The 19,105-nt window shown below is 44.0% G+C and overlaps 1 protein-coding gene across 1 annotated transcript in view; it reads left to right on the forward strand.

The window, feature by feature from the left end:
- Window positions 1-19,105, forward strand: part of PLXNA4 (plexin A4) — a 443,874-nt gene that overhangs the window by 404,360 nt on the left and 20,409 nt on the right. Inside the window, exons 25-29 of the mRNA XM_042816033.1 lie at window positions 988-1,147; window positions 9,003-9,106; window positions 11,990-12,089; window positions 14,260-14,450; window positions 17,239-17,408. Of these exons, the coding sequence (XP_042671967.1) occupies window positions 988-1,147; window positions 9,003-9,106; window positions 11,990-12,089; window positions 14,260-14,450; window positions 17,239-17,408 (725 nt within the window). The remainder of the gene's footprint in view (window positions 1-987; window positions 1,148-9,002; window positions 9,107-11,989; window positions 12,090-14,259; window positions 14,451-17,238; window positions 17,409-19,105) is intronic.

A 19,105-nucleotide genomic window follows, 5' to 3' on the forward strand; every position in this document is an offset into this window, starting at 1 on the left:
CTTTGTAAGCAATATCTTCACAAGTCCCTCTTAGTTAAGTATAATAGCACCAAAGGGAGCCTGTTGAGCCAATATATAATTATACTGATACAATTTCACCCAGTTTCAAGCCACATTTAGATCTCACTGAATCTTGGTAGATTAGATGGAATGCGATATAGGGTCCAGTATCTCTTGTATACTACAGAGAGGAATTTATGGTCAAGGTAAAATTTGTCAAAGTCACCAAAAATAACATGCCCGCACATATAAAAGTTGCAAAGCAACATTTAATGACTCTATACAGCCAGAAACTCCAGCGAACACTGCTTCCAAGTGCAAAGGTGTGCTAAGTTTCTAAAGGTTTATGGACTTCACACTTCTGTAACGAGAGCAGAACACTTGACATAGACATGGCTGAGAGTCAGTGGACAAATTACTGTTAGATCCTGTGTTTGTTTAAAGCATCCATCCCTCCCCACTTCATATGCTTTGCATTTATTCTTGGACACGATCTTCAGGGAAAATTATATTCTCCTTCAGAGTAACCAGAGGCCTCTCGAGTTGAATGAATTTTCTTATTCTTTATGTGAAAGCAGCAAGGTTTTTTAGTCGCTGTTGTTTTGTATATCTTTTTAAGAAGCCCTACATTTCAAATTAATAGCATGAGAAGGGTCCTGGTCCATCCTATGCAGAAGATGGACAAAGTTAAAGCGGAGAGACAAAAGATTACTTTTACCTGTACTGTCAAAGTCAGATGGGAATGTAAGGAGGTTGCTACAATACTTAGACACCTTGCCAGATCTCTAAGGAACAGGGAATGGGTCAGAGGCCAAGGAAAGGTCTGGATACCAGTTCAGATCCAGCCAGGGACTGGTTGTGTTGTCTGGTAGCATCTGGATGAGTGTTATTTTGAAAGACCTGCGAGAAGGTGGGTGTGAAGGGTTGATCACAGGATACTGGCACTGTTGTGGCACTGTATAGTTGGTCTCACTGCCTCTTTCCCAGGTCCTGAGCTGTGTGAACCCTGACAACGTGAACAGCTCCGAGATCCCTGTGAAGATCCTGAACTGTGACACCATCACACAAGTCAAGGAGAAGATCCTCGATGCCATCTTCAAGAATGTGCCCTGTTCCCACCGGCCCAAAGCTGCTGATATGGACCTGGGTATGTGAGTGCACAATGGGCTCTGAAAGACCCATGGCTTGTGGGAGAGGGGACACAGTTGAGCTCAACCCAAGCACTTTGCTGTGGCAAGTGCCACCTCTCCAGGTGCTCGGGAAAGGCAAAGTGTCAGGAATGCTCAGAAGGTGGAAGAGACTGAGTAAATTAATGCAAACTCTCCTGGCTTGTGAAAGCTCTACTGCTCCAGCCTTGGGGACTTAAAATCTCCAGTAGTCATCCTGCTTTTCTGCACAGTTTGGCCTATGCAAGGCACATCCTGCCAAACCTTCTGGAAAAGAAAGTACCAAAAGCACAAGGTGGTGTTGTCATCAGTGTTCAGGCTGCTCAGATTTATTCCAAGCTCTTCTCTGGGCGGTGAAGGCTTGGATAATGCATGTCTTCTTGCTGAGTGTCACAGCCCAAGCAGAATTAATTTCTCATCATGTGGGAACAGGAAAGGGGATAAAGCATCCTCCGTTCAATGGGCTGCATCCATCTCACCCTGACTGCTTCCTTCTCCTACCAGCATCCCTACACCAGCAGCAGGGCTGGGAGGTGCTGCTCTGACATTTCCAGCACTAACATTTTAAGGAAAGATCCCTCTGTTTATGAATTCTTGCTTTTTTGTTTCCTTGTGAGATACTGTGCTTGGAGGGTGGAAAGGGCTACACCAGCTTCACTTGCATTTTAAGACAGCTCTGGGGCACACAGCCTCAAACAAGGATACCTCTGGGGCCAAAATCAGCTTCTGTTCAAAACTTGGAGGAAGGGCATGAGGGCAGTGAGATATCTGCGGCTGGATCCAGAAGCAGATCCAATACAGCACCTGTAGAACTGTATGAAAGGCTGCAGAACAGTCTGCTCGGGGCATTGCTGAGGTGTCTGGCTCAGGGCTGGGACTGCATTGTGTGTGACGATCAGCCAGAATTTGCCCTTGGTGACCTTCAGTGAAAGGGGCTTGAGTGGAAAATGATGGAGTCTATAAAAGTCGGCGCAGGAGAGGAGGAACCAAAAGGAGAGGGAATGGATGAATGCCAAGAAGCAATTCACAGCAATAACAGAGGCAGAAATAAGAGGTCAGGGATTAAAGTTAAGTGTGTATATGTGTGTGCATTTGTGTAGGGGAGGAGGGGACTCCTGACAGAAACTGCAGCAAGATTCCTGCTCATGTAAGGCAGTTAGAATAATGAAATGATCTGCCAACACCAGCAGCAGTAAAGAACAGGTCATATATATCATGAAGAAGGGACCCAAGGTGATTTTGGAGATGCTGTGAGTCAGCAGTGTGTGCAAGGGTGAGGATCAGGCCAGGCAGGGAGCCAGGGCAGAGGAGATGGGACTATTGGGACTGACAGCCAAACCCATTGATCTGTCTGGTGCTGGAGGGTGATCACAGAGCCCATTAGGTTTGGGTCTCAGGCTGGGTATGGGTGGCAAATAGTTTGTTCTGCTGTGGGGATGAATGTTGCTTCCATGCTCAGAGGCAGGGATTTGTACCTGTGTATTGAAATCATGACAGATAAACTGGAGTGCACAGATTTTATTGCAGCTCTGACAGCTGAGAGGTACAGAGCAGTGTGTGGAGGGGATCTAACTAAAGCCTGCAATTCTGCATCCAGGGCTTTGCTGCTATAGATAATTTTGATATTCTGAGTAATGCTGAGGGCCAGAAAGCATGTGCAGCCCTAACAGAAGGGCTGAACACAGTCTTGTCCACACTGACAGGAAACTGCTAAATGAGCAGCTGTTTGGCCAATAGCACTGATGATGTAGTTGGCAATAATAATAATATTCTTATGCTTAATGATAATTAATATATAGGAAGATACAGATAGAGAAAAAACAACCCAAAACATCTTCTCATCTAGATAAAGAGTCCTGCCAGCAGCAATATAGTTTCAGGTTCCCTTATCACAGCAGTTAATAAGGTGGGAGGAGCAGAGCTGGCATGAGTGAAACAGGAGTAAGTGGGCACGCACATCCAGCCACAGCTCCAGCCCATCCGCTTTTGGGAGAACGTGCTTCTTGGCACCTGACATCCTTCAGTGACAGTAAGAGCAGCAATGAGAGAGCAGAAAGCAGTGTTAGGCATTAGAAAGCAGCACAGAGCTCTCAGCATCACCCTGCCCCAGGCTGAAAGCTCAGAGGCTTAGCCCCTCCAGTGCATGCTAAGCAGTGGGTCTGAGCAGATGATTATCATCTGGCCTTGAAATCGATCATTTTCTAAAGAGCAACACTGTTTTCTATTGCAAACGCAATTTTCTATGCTTTCTGGCCACACTAAGGCCAGATTGCTCACATGAAGAAAGCAAACAAGCTAATGAGTTATTTTGAGTTGTTAAATGCAGGGTAGCTGCAGGCAGAGTGACTCGTATGTGTCGCAAATGTCATAATGTTTTGCAGTTACCCAGACAACTCATGGAGGGGGTTGTCAGCTGAAAGCATTTATTTTGGACACCCTGAGGTTACATTTTAGTCCAAAACCCAAATTGCAGCTCTCAAAGTAAAGGCTTCTTCCTACTGTGGCTATTTTTGTTATTATTGTTTTTTTTAAAGCTCTTGCCATAAATAAAATATTCCCCATCTTTGGGAAAACATTAAGGTGTGAGAATCACCAAACAGAAATTTGGCTCCATGCTGAGGCATTCTCTTTTCTCTGAGCCTTTGGAAAGGGACTGCTGAGGCGGAGGCAGTTGGGTTGAATGCCTTGCACGCTCAGTGGTGCTGGCTCAGCCTCACTGTGGACCTCGTCAGACCAGCATGCAGTACTGAGGTGATGGGTTGAACATCTAGGAACCATTTAAACGGAGTGCAACTGGATCATATTTATAGTAAGGCAGAGAACTGGGCAGGCTGGAGATTTGGGCACAGAGGAACCTTGTGAGGTTTGGCCGGAGCAAGTGTAGAGTCCTACATCTGGGGAGGAATAACTGCATGCATCTGTATGGTTTGTTGGCTGAGCTGCTGGAGAGGATCTCTCTAAAGAACCTGGGCCTCCTGGTGGACAGCAGACTGTCCATGTATCATCAGTGTGCCCTTGCAGCCAAGAAGGCCAAAGGCAACCTGGGCTGCATTCGAAAGAGTGGAGCCAGCAGAGCAAGGGAGGTGATCCTCCTCCTCTCCTCTGCCCCGCTGAGGCCACATTTGGAATATTGTGTCCAATTCTGGGCTCCCCAGTTCAAAAAAGACAGGGATGTCCTGGAAGGAGTCCAGCAGAGTGCCACAAGATTATGAGGGGCCTGGAGCATCTCTCCTATGAGAAGGGCTGATACAGCTGGGACTGTTCAGGCTGGAGAAGAGAAGACTGAGAGGAAATCGTGTGACTCTTTATAAATATGTAAAGGGTGAGAGCCATGTGGACAGGACCAGACTCTTATCATCACTGCCCAGCAGTAGGGCAAGGAGTAATGGGCACAAACTGGTGTGTCGGAAGTTCCATACAAACACAAGAAAAAACTTTGAGGGTGACAGAGCACAGGAACAGACTGCCCAAGGAGGCTGTGGAGTCTCTTTCTCTGGAGAAATTCAAAACCCATCTGGATGCCTTCCTGTGTGACCTGCTGTAAGGAAGCTGCTTTGGCAGAGGGCTTGAATTCAGTGATTTCCAGAGGTCTCTTCCAACCCCTACAACACTCTGATTCTGTAACTTGCATATAGAGGTTGAAATATTTAATGTCTCTATCTGTTCTGATATAAGCTTCTTTCCAACCATGGTGGTCTTTTTCCATGTTAGAAGCAGAGCTGAGTTTCTTTGCTTCTTAGAAATCATCTCTTAACTGGACACTTCCTCAGTTTTTGTTTCCCACACATCTGGTTGTACTGGAGGCAAAGAGGCAAAAGGTTTTCTTCTTCTATTTCTTATGCTAAACTGTCTTACTTGGAAGTTATTGGGAAATGACGAAAAACTCCTAGGATTGGAAGACTAAAAGCAGCCCACCCTGGGCTCTTATGAAAAATCCATCATGAGCACAAGTGATCATGAAAAAGGCATCAAGAATGAATAAGCTAGATGCAAATGTTCCCCTTTCCATTGTTGTACACAGTCACACATCTTTTCATAGCCTTTCAAACCAGACTTAAGGTCTATAGGAAAAGGTTGTGAAGCACAGCAGAGTGTATACAGATGACCAAAATGAATTGTGTGCATTGTGACCTACAAATGCTCATAGAGGATAGGATAGACAATGATGACTAGCTCAGAAGAAGACATCTGGAGTGAAATGAGAGGTCTTACAGCTCTGAGTGTTTCAGTTGCCCCTGAAAAATCTTTTCTGTGCTGTACTTTTCTCTGTTGTTCTCTGGGCATCTTCATGGTAATCAGGATCAGAGTGAAGGCACAAGGGAAGTACAGCATCTGTAAGATCAGAGGTGCAGGACATCTCCCCCTCTCCCACCTCCTAGTAGACTCACTCCTTAGCAAGGCATTGCTACCACTCAAACAAGCTCCTCTTTATTGTTGTCCCCTGGAATTTCCCTTTTTCTGAGTCAAGTTGAACGGAAAGGTTGTTTCTTAAGGAAAAAAAAAAGAAAAAGAAAAAAAAAAGAAGTAATTCCTGCGTGCAATAAAAAGATACACTATCTGCTGAATGAAATATAAAGGCTTCACAGCAGCTGTCTCCTGAGTTTGCATTTACCACTGCTCCTGATTGGAAGGCTTGATAAAGATAATGGGATTTTTACCTCCCTCCCCCTCTCTCTGGAAGGTGGACGTATAACAAATTGGATTGGAGTGTGTCTCTCCTTTGTGCTGGCTCACAGAGGAGTGGGCAGATCTGATGAGAAAGGGGATGGGGTGCTGGCAGCGAGGACAAAGCTAACAGTTTTCACTTAGTGCTGTGAATATGGATGTCAGGGTCACCTTTTCCTTCTTTTGTGTCCTCCCAACCTGTTCCTCTGCATCATAGAATCATAGAATTGTTTGAGTTGGAAGGGACTCTTAAAGGTCATCTACTCCAACTCCCCTGCAATAAGCTGGGACACCTACAGCTAGAACAGGAACATCTACAGTGGTGCTTCCAGACGCCACATTTCTTTGCAGATTGTTCTGTGACCACCCATGAATAGTAAAGAGAAGCACATAGCACTGCTCTGAGGTTAGAAAAAGTTGGGGATTCTTTCCCTGTTATTGCTCAGATTCATGAGAAAGTGCTTTGTATTTGGTCTGGGCAAATGGGTCGTGAAGCTGAAGCAAGATGCTCTGAGCCTGCCTTGCAGAGTTCACAGCCCCTTCTCTTGCTTGTGAATGGGTCTTGTGCAAAGTCAGGGTGGTCCTTGCTCTTCTCCACATGGCCCATTTTTTTTTTTTTTTTATGAAGGCTGAGGGGAAGGAGATTTGGTAATCGCCTGTGTCTGAGTGGGAGTGTAGGGGGACCCAAGATATACATAGAAGACACAGTCCTATGGTTGCCAAAATATCCCCATAGCAAAGGGAAAGCTTCTGCTGCTCTGAGGACCCTGTTCAGCCCTCAAGTGTGGAGAAGCAGAATGAAGAAAGGCATGCCTACATTTCATATCAGAGCTGAGTGGAACTCAGAGAACCCATGGATTCTTCCCAAAACACTGTGTGAGTGTATGTCCTTTCCCAAAGATGTGTGAATAAGGAGGCAGCATGCTGAGACATGATGGAACAGGGTCAAAGAGGCACCATGGGGATTTAAGGGTTTTGGTATACCCTTCAGAATACTTTATAAAAGCACTGTGTCCCAGCCCAGTTCCAACTTAAATTTTGTGTTCTTCCAAGCAATGTCTGTGATCTGTTAGCTTCTGGGAATCTTGTCCAGGGGGCAGTGAACAGTGTGTATCATCCTCAGACATCACAAGGATAATATAGGTGAAGATCAGAGGAGCTGCAGTGAATGAAGGGCAGTCTAGTATCAGTGCTTAGCCAACGTAACCTTCGCTTACTCTATCAGTATCTCCAGCCAAAGTAGCATCCAGCAATAAACAGAGCAGCTGACCTCTTTGTACTAATTTAAATGAATAATAAAGGCAAGGGCAGCTTTCCCAATACGTTTTAATTATGTGATAAGAAAACTGCTGAAACCAAAGGAAATTTGCAATGGTCCTTGCATTTTTATGTTAAGAGAAATAAGCAGGGGTGGCAGGTGATGTCTCCACATCCAAAATTTCTTTTTAATTAACTCCAGCAATTGAATAGACTTTTTGTTTGGGCTCTTGCTCCCTGTCTGGGTCACTGTGTTTGAGGCATGACAGTCAAAAAGGAAGCTTTGGATGGCTTTCTGTGGTTAAGCTTTGTGACTGGTGTCACAAAGGGATGTTACATGTCTCTTCTTTTGGTCCTGTCTACATGTTCCTTGCCTACAGGCAGGTTTGTGAGCACTCTTCGGAACAAGCTGTGTCAATCCTCCGCATGAAGCATCCTTCAAGACTTCTACAAAAGATTGGAGCACCCTGGGAAGTGATGGGGTGCTCTACTACTGCAGAAGGAAACACTCAGCATTTTGAGGTGGAAGCTAGAGAAGTGGTATGGTCAGAAATTGGAACCCTTCTGCTCGCAGACATACTGCTGAAGCCCCAGTAAAGGGTCTGGTACTGCAGTGAGCCAGACACTGCTCTGCCCATTGGAGCCCTGTCTTGACAGTTAGACATGTAATAGAATCATAGAATCACAGGATCATAGGATCACAGAATGGTTTGAGATGGAAAAGACCTCAAAAATCATCTAGTTCCAACTCCTCTCCCACGATCAGGGACACTTTCCACTAGATCAGGTTGCTCAAAGCCTCTTCCAGATTGGCTTTAAGGGTTAGGACATTCACAGTTTCTCTGAGCAACCTGTTCCAGTTCCTCACCATCCTCGTAATAAAGAATTTCTTGCTAATAATGTAACGTAACTTCACTCTTTTCTAAGTCGTTAGTTATTACCCCTTGTCCTGCTACTGCACTCCCTGATTAAGAGTCCATTCCTGGCTTTCCTGTAGGTCCTCTGTAGATACTGGAAGGTACCATAATGTCAGCGTCTCTGCCTCTTAATGAAAATGGGCCACTGACTAATTTCTATTCCTGAAACAAGTGATGTTCATTTTCTTATGTCACAAGTTAACAGATGACCTGCAGAGGGCAAGTGGATCTTAGTAACAGCCACAGTGAAGAAAGAACAGCACCAGGGAGTAAACTAGGAGTTAAGCACTACGAATAGATGCACCAGGATTTGCTCCATTCAGCTCTGCAGTTGGAACAAAATCTCTGTGGTCATTGCTTTATTTATCTGTATAAACTTTCACCGCTGTGTGTTGCTGTGCAATAGCTTTGGATCTCTCGTGTGTGTGTAGGCATCTGCTCTATATTTTTTGCACTCTTCAAAGGGCTGACTGTTTCTTGTGCAATAATAACTTCATGACAGCAACATTATTTTATCAAGTATAAAGAAACTGGTCTGGTTAACTTAGGACTTGACTGTGAACTTTGCCACACGACTCTTTTTTCGTAGCTCATGAACTGTTTATGTGAACCTGTTATGATTCGTCTGTCGTAGAATCATAGAATCACAGAATGGCCTGGGTTAAAAAGGACCACAATGATCATCTAGTCTTAACCCCCCTGCTATGTGCAGGGTCACCAACCACCAGATCAGACTGCCCACAGCCACATCCAGCCCAGCCTTGAATGCATCCAGAGCCTCCTTGGGCACATGTCCACCCTTTCCCTCTGTTACTGGCTTTGGGCATTATGCATTCACATATTGTGCATGGTTGGAGGCATCTGACAGAGCGTAATGACCACAACTGATGTGGTGCTACAGGTATGCATGTGTCACCACACAGGTTATAAGCACAGGGATTTACAAGGCTCTGAGGGCTCTGCAGAGCAGCATTCAGTGTTCTTATTCTCCTTGCAGAGTGGCGGCAGGCAAGTGGAGCAAGGATGATCCTCCAGGATGAAGACATCACAACCAAGATAGAGAATGACTGGAAGAGACTCAACACGCTGGCACACTATCAGGTAACTCTGGGAGAGGGTGGTTTAGAAGGTAAATCAGTCAAGAAGGTGCTAAGTAGAAGGGTAAAGTGTTGTTCTCCAAGATGCAGAGTTAAACAGTTATTGAGTGGGCAATAACTGAACAGAGCTCCTGTTGAGCACATCCATCCCACTCATTCTAGGAGCATCATTAGAGATGAAGACAAGGGAAGAAATAAGACTCCGTCTCTCTCGAAAGAGGCAGTTCGGGTGAGCAGAATGTGAAGAAAAGTGTTTCTTAAGAGAACAACATGGATTAACATTTCTCATGTTGACAAACAGAAAACAAGCCTTTCTTTCTTCCTTTTTCCAATGCATCAAAGGCCTTGTAATGCTAGCAGAGTCCAGAAGGATGGAAAAGAGAAAAATGGAAGAGAAGAAGATGTATTGTCTGAAAAAAAAGGAGGAGGAAAGCAGCATGACTGGAGAGAGCAGTGCAGTGGAGATGACACTGCCCTAAGATCCTCTGATTTAATCCCTTTGTGACCTTGTCTTAAGACAAGATTTCTCATCATCTCTTCATAACCTTGAGACCTGTAGGAGAGGGATAAAGATGTCCAAATGCATCATACATAAGTGTTAGATTTAATGAAAATGGAGTTTTAGTCAAAAGGTCCCCCGGTTCTTTCCACTCCTGCAAATAAATAAATAAATAAATAAATAAGTGGATAAAATAAACCAACTCATTAAGTTTAATCCGATACTGACAATTCTGTCATTTCTTTAATCACACCTCGGCAATATGTGTTTCATAACAAGATATCTTTCTCATTTAAGGGCTGACCTGAGGAGGCAGCAGGCAGTCATTTGAAAAAGGAATGAAACTTTTCACTTCAGATTGACTGAAGGATTGCTGGCTGACTCCAGAACACATTTTATGTTTTTTGTTTTTTGTTTTTTTTTTGCAAAAAGGAAAGGCTTCTATTCCATTTCATCAACAGACCAAGTATAATTTTTTCCCCCTTATGTGCTTTTTTCTATTGTTTGCTTCAGGCAGTGAGCCCCCATGTCTATGGATGAATAGGGGCAGAATAGGTCCACAGCTGCTGGGGATTTGAGCTCTGCATTGCTTAACCTGGGGCACTCACTGATATTTCTGCTGCCTCAGTTTCCCTATATATAGCGTGGGGCTGAAACTACAAAAAGCCTGTAATTGCCTTCCACAATTGCTGAAGGGCTATTTAATTAGCCTCTGCAGTGCTTTGAAGATCAAAAACTCCATGCAAGTGCTAATTATTATTATTACACAGACAAGAGCTAGAAGTTGTTAGCATTTTTTTTTCACCTATCTCCTTTTTATGATGTCTTATTTATCACAGATATTCCTGATATGGCTCCTCTGAGCCGCTGACTTGTTAACATTTCTGATAAAGGACCCACATGAATCACTTAGCTGTAGAAATGCAAAGCCTGGCTCTTTTCAGAAAGCTCTGCTTTCTGTTGGAACACTATCCCACTATGTCCTCACACAGCCTCTCCATCCCTGCTGAGATCCTCTGAAACAGCAAAGAGAAAGAGTTCATGGTGGTCAATTCTAGCCAGCAGGGCATTTGTTGCCTGAAAAGGGGAGACTGTGCACTGAGAGGCTGACAGGATGAGTCAGAGTGGAAAATGTATGTATCTTCATCTAAGCTGTGTATCTAGATACTACTTGCAATCAAGGTGGGAGGAACAAAAAACTTCACATCGATTTTCCCATCCTTATGAGACTTTCCATCCTCGATGGCTTTTTTTTTTCCTGTAAATACTTATTTCTCTCTACTTGAAGTGACTAGCATAGCTGCAGGAGTCTACCCTGCAGTTGTCTTCAAAGAAATAATATGAACTCTGGTGTTAATTTTCACTTTTCACTCTCAGAAAATTTCTAGAGCACTGGACAGTCACCTCCATACCAGCCGTGTCATCATTGATAATGTTGTCTCTTGCAGGAAAACTCACTTTAAATAGTTTTACCATGAAACAGCACTCCAAATCCTAATTCCTAAGGTAATAAATAAGATGTGAGCTTTTCTCACTCCTGACACAACTGTAGGTTTAACTTAAGTTTGGACCTAACATAGGAGCCCGATTCTTTAATCTCTCCCTTCATCATCAAATATTCTTCTGTGAACATCTCAGCAGCACCTCAGTAGGGCTGATACCTGTATTCGGGTCAGGTCAGGCAAAAATGGCTGATTTGGATAAACTTCCTTCATTTGGGAAATGAAATGGTGTAAAAGCAACTTATGTTTGTGATTTGGATATCTAGAGATCCTTAACACTGATAGCTCTTGGTCAAAAACTGCTATGTAACTTGCAACCTTATCCTAATTTCTCCAGTCTGCCACTGCTCATAGGAAATGCAGTTTCCAGTGTCTGTTCCAGTGTCATAGTCCTGGTCATTCATTAGCTTAGGTCTCAGGTGATTTCTCTGCTGTGAAAAATGACCCTGTAGTAGCTCCAACCTTTCTTGAAGTAATACTGTGGTTACAAGTTAATCGCTTTACAGCTGTGTATGAAGACAAGTTATTTTATTCTACTCACCCTCTCATCCTGACAGCTGCTTCCTCATGAAGAACCTACTGTCTGATCAATGCAAAGACCCACACTGTCCTCACTGGGCTTTATCCCAGGACTGTCTGCTCGTCATCTGTTGTCCTGGTACTCGAGTACAGCCTTCTAGTGGTGTAACAGGAGATTTTATTACTCTTTTTGTTGTTGTTGTTGTTGTTAACAAACCCTCTGAAGAGAGCACTTGAAGCTTTGGTAGAAAATTACTGACTTGCCTGCAGTGGCATGAGTTTATGTCTCAATTTCTGCTATTTGAATTCCTGCTGTCCTTGGCATGCTCCTCAGAAGCCTATTAACAAAGTCAATTTTTCTCTTTAGGTGCCAGATGGATCTGTGGTAGCTTTGGTCTCCAAGCAAGTCACTGCCTACAATGCAGTCAACAACTCCACAGTCTCCCGAACCTCAGCCAGCAAATATGGTAAGGACCTGTGTGCTGGTATGGGTCAAGAGAGCACTGCAGGAGAGATCTCAGACATCGTTGTGGTCACAAGACACTGAGCAGTAGCAACAAAAATGATAGGCAGATGAATAGTTGACATGATTCTTTGGTGAATGGCAGGAGGAAAGGATTTAGTCATCTAAAACGTTGGGATCTGGTCCAAGCTGTTGAGCCAAATGGAATGCTCTTGGGAAGTACTTCTTCTCTCCTGTTAGATAATGGAGGAGCCTAAATAATTAACAGATCACTGTGGTCAGATGGAAAGCATCTCACTCAAAGTTTTCGCAGGGAGAGGCAAGGGAGAAGCATTGCACTGTGTAATAGCTCAGTCACTTTGGTAGGAAAGGTCTGTTGTGAAGAATCTATAGCACAGATTAGAGGCCTCTGTGACTAGAAACAGCCAAGACAGAGGGCACTGCCTGCATACTGTTATATTTTAGTGTGAATATTATGTGTCTCATCCTGCTATTTTATTATCCCAAGGGAATTTACACCTGGAATAATATTAAAAACAGCTTGCTGAGGTCATTTGTCAGTGTATCTCAGAGCATTGCACTGTTCTTCCCACTCTACACATGAGACAACTGAGAATGAGACAGCTGTCACCCCAAGATGCTATGATGGCATGGGAGGGCAAAGACAAATGTCTCTAATGTGCAACCAGAGTGTTGCTCCATCCATGATGCCGTTAGCGTATCAATTTACTATTATTTTTCCCTATGTATGAAGGCATCTTTGATCCTTCTAATTCCCTTTAGGCTTGAGGGAAAATACAGCTACTCAATGTCCAGAGGAACCCCCTTCCTCTTTCTCCAAGGACATAAGCAATCCAGCAGACCTTATTAATATTCATCCAGTTTGTCATGTTGTTGCAATTACTGAAAGACACAGTGACCTTTGAAAAGGAAGACTTAAGGGGGGTTAATTTCTCTTGGATTTCTTTAATTCTTTTGCCATTTGATTTTTCAGGGGGAGGGTGTGAGGAGGGATACGGGAGGAGGAGAAGACGTAGTGGGTCACAAGTGATTGTTAATTGCAATTAAGTAAACAGCATCCAGAGAGAAAAAGGATATTCCATCTAATAATTAATATGTAGAGATTGGTAGTGCATTAATAAGCTTGATTCAGATCTTGCTGTAGAAATGTGCAATACTCTTCTGTTAATCATGGTTGGAAAAGACTCAATTTGTAGCATTGCTAGCAGGGGGAGGGGAATGCCTCATGGCATCACTCAGGGACAAAGGGAAGTACTGTCTATAGGATAAAAGTGTCTTTGTGGAGGTAATATGCGTGGGCCCTCTGGAGTTCTGGTTCACTTTCTATCAAAACAAGATTTAGAAGCAGAGACTGAAGAGAACAGTTGGGTAGAAGTTATTGGATTGCTTTGTTGCCAAAGGAGAAAGAGGAAGCGGCTCCTCCTGAATTTGGTGTTGGGGAGACGGGAAAGAAGTCATATTGGTTGCATCAATATTTTCATGCAAGAAGGCCCATGACCTGTTCTCTGACCATAAGGCCAAGAAGCTTGGTCAGATATCAACCACACAGGTAAAATAAGCTGAACTTGTCCCTGCTTGTTACCATGAGTATTTGCTACTGTTCCCTGAATCCCTCCTTGGCAGTGCCTTACACTAGCAGTGCTAGTTGTCCAAGGCCAGAGGTTTGACCGAGAACATAATAAATGAAGAGCATGGCAACCGAAGGGCAGTGTAAGAGCTTCATTTAATTTACAGACATGACCATTATGTCCTCCTTGGCTCATATCCCTTGTTTTTGCTGAGCAAATCACTCAGTCATGCTTTGATAGCAAGGCCTGGTCCATACACCAGTTCTGGGACCTTTTCTGGCTTACACTGCAATTCCACCAGGCGATACAACTCTTCTGCTTAATGTTATGAATTGGTCAATGGACATTTATTTAATACTGATATGGAAATATAGAGCTCACAAGAGGAGGGACACTGCAGTACGGTTACAGCAATATGTGTATCCTGTTCATATATCAGATGTCAGAGGAACCAGTACTAAAACCAGCCAGCAGAAAGAGGTCTTCTTCTTGCCTTTCTGATGAGAAAGCATATCTCCTTGTTGAAACTCATTAATTTCAATGCAAGTGCTAATAGGGCTGACACACATGCATCTCTCTTTGCAGAAAACATGATCCGTTACACAGGCAGCCCAGACAGCCTCCGCTCCCGCACACCCATGATCACTCCTGACCTTGAGAGTGGAGTCAAGATGTGGCACTTAGTGAAGAATCACGAACATGGTGACCAAAAAGAGGGTGACCGGGGCAGCAAGATGGTTTCTGAGATCTACCTGACAAGGCTACTCGCCACCAAGGTATATGGAGGGAGAAGGGAAAAGGGTGAGGAATGGGCTTTTGAAGGCTGTAGTGTGACTTCTTGCCAACAAGAAATGAGAAACTGCTCAAGGAGTATCAAAGAGGGGATAAAAGAGCAGAAGGAACATAGAGCACTAGAAGTGCTCAGAGTGCAGAGGGAGGGAACTTAATTAAGAAAGCAAAGTCAGGAAAGGGACTTGACAAGATGAAGACTTGCCCCTAGGGCTGTTCTATGCAGACCCAGGTCGTTCTGTATGTTGTGATCTGTCTGGCTTTCCCAGAACAGCATTATTTGAGTGTTGGTAAGTTCTCCACCTAACTCCTCTTCAAAAGGCTTTATAAGAATATGGGCAGAAGAAGCTGTCTGTATATATATATCTGCTGTTCCACCCCTGGATCTCTTGGTGGTGGTGCTTTCCTTGGAGAAGCTTGCATTAATGGAGAGGGCACAGTGCTTTTCTTTTGCATCACAGAAGGAATCAGGGCAGGTGGGGAGGCAGGCATTTAATCAGGCAGATTCCTCTGCAGTCCTGCAATCCTCTCACAGTGCAGTGTATCTCTGTGCCCAAATTTCTCTGACACATGAGTTATCTTGATGCAGCCCAGAAGTGGAAACTGCAGCTGTGGCTCAGGTGGGCTAATCAGTGTTATCTCACACCATTCTGGGCAGGATTAAACCAAACAGCCCAATCTTTCTTCCTTCTCTAAAGTTTTGACTGTTATCATTTCCTGTCAGGGTGTCAACAGGCACAAACATGATTATATTTATTCATGCAAACACCATCTGAGCTTGCTGATCTGGCAAGTCTCCATTATATGTGTAAGTCCTCCTGTAAGTTTTACCTGCACATTTTTTCCTCAGCCCGTGGTGTCAGTCTCTTCTCTCTGCCATCTCTGTTGTGGTGGGATTCAAAGTACTTACATGGATCACATAATATAGCAAGAAAATGATGATCCCCAGGGCCTTAGTCCCAGATTAAACCAGTAGTCACCGGACCAGTGCTGATGTATACTATCTGGGGATATGTCCCTTGCTCTGACACTGAAGTGCTTTTGGTTTATTCTGGATCACAAATTCAACACTTGCTTTTTTTTTCTTTTTTCTATAAAGATGGCTGGGGAACAGCTGCAAAACTTGCACAGCAACAGAAAGGCTGGTGGTTTATGGTTTCCCCTCTTGGGCTGAGCAATTTTCTATCATCATCGTGACCATTTGAGGCAGGGAAAGAGGAGAGAGACCAGTTGCTGGTAATACAATCCCAGGGAACACTTAGTTAAACTGACAATGATTTTTATTCTAGTAAATCCCTGACCTCTGTGACCTACAGTCTCTTGCCTAAAAGCTTCAGAGGTTTTCTTTGCATTTGTGTGGGTGAGCATGTAGAGAACTAATTCCCTCTGGAAAGTGAACCCGAGGGCAGCTCTTCGATGTCAGAGCAACAAGATTTCCCCTCGGGGTCCTTTCTGAGTCAGAGATGCTACCAGGCTTTATTCACCCTGTAGGTGTTCACACAAGCAAAAGGCGCCTCTGTTTGTTTCCCAAAGAATGAATCAAGTGGTGAATCAGCAAGAGACACCAGCTTTCTAATTAAGTACTTGTTAATGCTATGTAAACTTGAGCCACTCTGATGGAACCTGGTATTTCATTTCTAGTAAAAAGGAATTTCTTTCCTGGGTCTGCAGAGAAAGGGAAGGATTTTATTTTTCAGCTGAGGAAATTTTGTATTATTTTTGTTATTTTGGCAACCATATGGTTTATCCACATATAAATGACCTTGCTGCTTTGATGGCAGAATCAATTTTCACAGGCTACCTCAGCTCCTCAACTGCCTCTTTCTCCAGGCCTGGGCAGCCTCTTCTATTTTAGCCCTTCATGTCATTACTGGAGGTCAGCTGTTCTCATCAGCTGGTCCAGAGTGGTTCTGTAAGCACATGAGGACACAATTGCAATCTCTGTAGCGGATGTTATCACAGAATCACAGTTTCAGGTTTGGAAGAGACCATCAAATCCAACCCCCTCTGCAAAAGCAGGTGCCCTACAGTGGGTCACACAAGAAGGGGTACAAACAGGTCTCCGTACAGGTTGCCCACGTCTCTGGGCAACTTGTTACAGTGTTCACCCTTAGGTAACCATTTTGTCCCTTGAGCAGTAACTGACATATCCATACATTGTTCCTAGGGCTTGACTTGGTCCCATGACAGTGTGTAGTAAAATACAAGTAATTAAGATGAAGTTCTTGGTTTTTGTTATACTAATGCATAATGGACAGCCATCTTCTCCAGTCACTGTTGTCCTATTTGTATCATTAAAACCTTATTTTCTTCTCTGCCTGGCTTTTATCCCCGGTTTGAGAATGGGCCTTGTATGAAAACCAGTATAGAAAATAGGTAGTTTTGGCTCACATATACATCAAGGCTGTTGAGTTTAGGATGCAGAGAAGATAAAATTTGGAGGGAACAGGTGAGTGCCTTCCCATCACCGTCCCATCTTGAGATGGGATATGGTGTTCCACCACATTTCAGACACCTTCCCTGTGTGTCAGTAACAGAGAGAACAAGTAATATTTTCACCTATCCCATTCAGTTGTTAGCCATAAGTAACAGATATTATGAAGATGCAGATGTCAGACATCGCATGTCGTGTTTAACAGCTATTAAATGGTTCTTGCTTTTCAAGCATATTTCCTGAATCTGATTTATAGACACACTCTATTTTCAGTAGGATACCAAATTTAAACATCCTCTTCCTACTTGGTGTCCCATACTCTTCTCTCCTTCTCCCAACAGGGAACTCTCCAGAAATTTGTAGATGACCTCTTTGAGACCATCTTCAGCACAGCTCATCGTGGCAGTGCACTTCCCCTGGCTATCAAATATATGTTTGACTTCCTGGATGAACAAGCTGACAAGCACAACATCCATGACCCCCATGTGCGGCATACTTGGAAGAGCAATTGGTGAGTGAGACAGGTCTGTTACCAGGACCTTGTTAGAAGAAGAGTGGGATGTGTGATTTAGGATATGGGTGGTGGGGAACGTGGGTTCAGCATGCCAGATTCAGTCCTCTGAAGCTGATGGAAGTGTATCCAAAATCTAAAGGATGTTCTCAAGGGTAGAGTGCTTTGACTATAGATCCCAGTTTGTTCTATGTTACATGGGGGTAGTTGTATTTCTGAACGACCTCATGAGAATATAGGAGGCAAAATTGTAAAGTGTTTAATTACAGTAGTGTTCAGGCCCATAGGGATCTCTGGGGATTCATGGAAGAGCGCTTCTGTCTTCTTCTGCCCTGGGTGTTTGAACTCCCACTACAGCCACTGGGGGCCTAGAGTTGCTTTTTGTTGCCTCCAGAGGCATCTAGTGCGGTATGAGACTTTTAAAGTGTACCAAAGGGAATATGCACTGCCTACAGGAGACTTGCGCCCTCCTGGGGTGTTAGATGGAGACGAGGAGATACCTTAAAGCATATGAAAAGGTATTCAGTACTTTGAGGGTTTGGAGTTGGATGTAAGTCTTTTTCAATGAGTGACAAAGGTTGACATTAGCTCACTGCTCTATTCAGCAGGTAGAAACCCCTCACTGTACATGTAATAGGACAGCAGGGTAAAGTCAGTACTGGTGGAGGAAGGATCTTTGCAGCACCCCTCTGCTGAACGTCCCTGTTGGAAAGAGTCCCTGGGGAACTGTTCCCTCCCCTTTCTCTGTGCAAATACAGAGATTATGAAAGGAACAGTAGAGGAGAGCCATGGGGCTCCCAGCTCATGCATTTTTTTCCTTTTACCAGCCATGCTGATGGCAGGTCGTCACAGCGCTGTGACATAAAAAAAGAAACCCCATGCACCAAAGAGGCTTTCAACTAATGAAACATTAGCATATTATTAACATTATCTGCAGCACTAATCTAAGGCTGATTGCAGCCACTCAGACTAAATGAGCAGGAGGTTTATTTAAGGGGGGGGGGGGGGAGGGGAAAGGCAGAATGTGTATGTATTGGAAGGGGGGAACAGGGGCAGTATGAAGAAATCTGTTCAATCAGATTAAATTCACTCTAAGTCACATCATGGGCTTCATTATTCCCAGCGAGGGACATCATCCTCCCATCCCCTCCCCACAGCCATACATACGTGCAGGCTGTGCTTGTCCTCACTGTGGCTGTACTTAGTATACAAACAATCTCAGAATTTTGGCACAGTTCACTCATTCAGCTCTTCCCTTAAGAGATGAACCTCCATTCCCAGCCTAAAAGGTTTCCTTCCCACAACACCCATTAGGTCTCACTGCCAGCATCTCCCACTCCTGAACTTCTGTCCCCTCCCTAAACAAGGTTGGCTGATGAGAGTAGCTGTGTGAGGCTCTCCTCACATTTGCTGGCTGAAGATACTGCATATTTGTTTAGGAAAATGTGGTACCATCTCTCTGTCACCTGAAGGGTATCAGATGCGGATATTAATTGTTTACGGTGCTATGAACATGTGAGGGTAATGAACAAATTGGAGGAACTTAGAATCTGAGGAATTTAGCCTGAATGTCAGATGAATTTTTTTATACTGAGGAGTTATTCATATCTGGGAAAATGCAAATGTTGGAAGTTACCTTACGAGTCTACCTAGCATGAAGACAGAGAGACAACAGTTTGATAATAATGACACATCTC

This window comes from Centrocercus urophasianus, unplaced genomic scaffold (genome assembly GCF_019232065.1).
Source record: "Centrocercus urophasianus isolate 14NV4802_14NV808 unplaced genomic scaffold, USGS_Curo_1.0 seq_15, whole genome shotgun sequence".
NCBI classification, from domain to species: domain Eukaryota; kingdom Metazoa; phylum Chordata; class Aves; order Galliformes; family Phasianidae; genus Centrocercus; species Centrocercus urophasianus.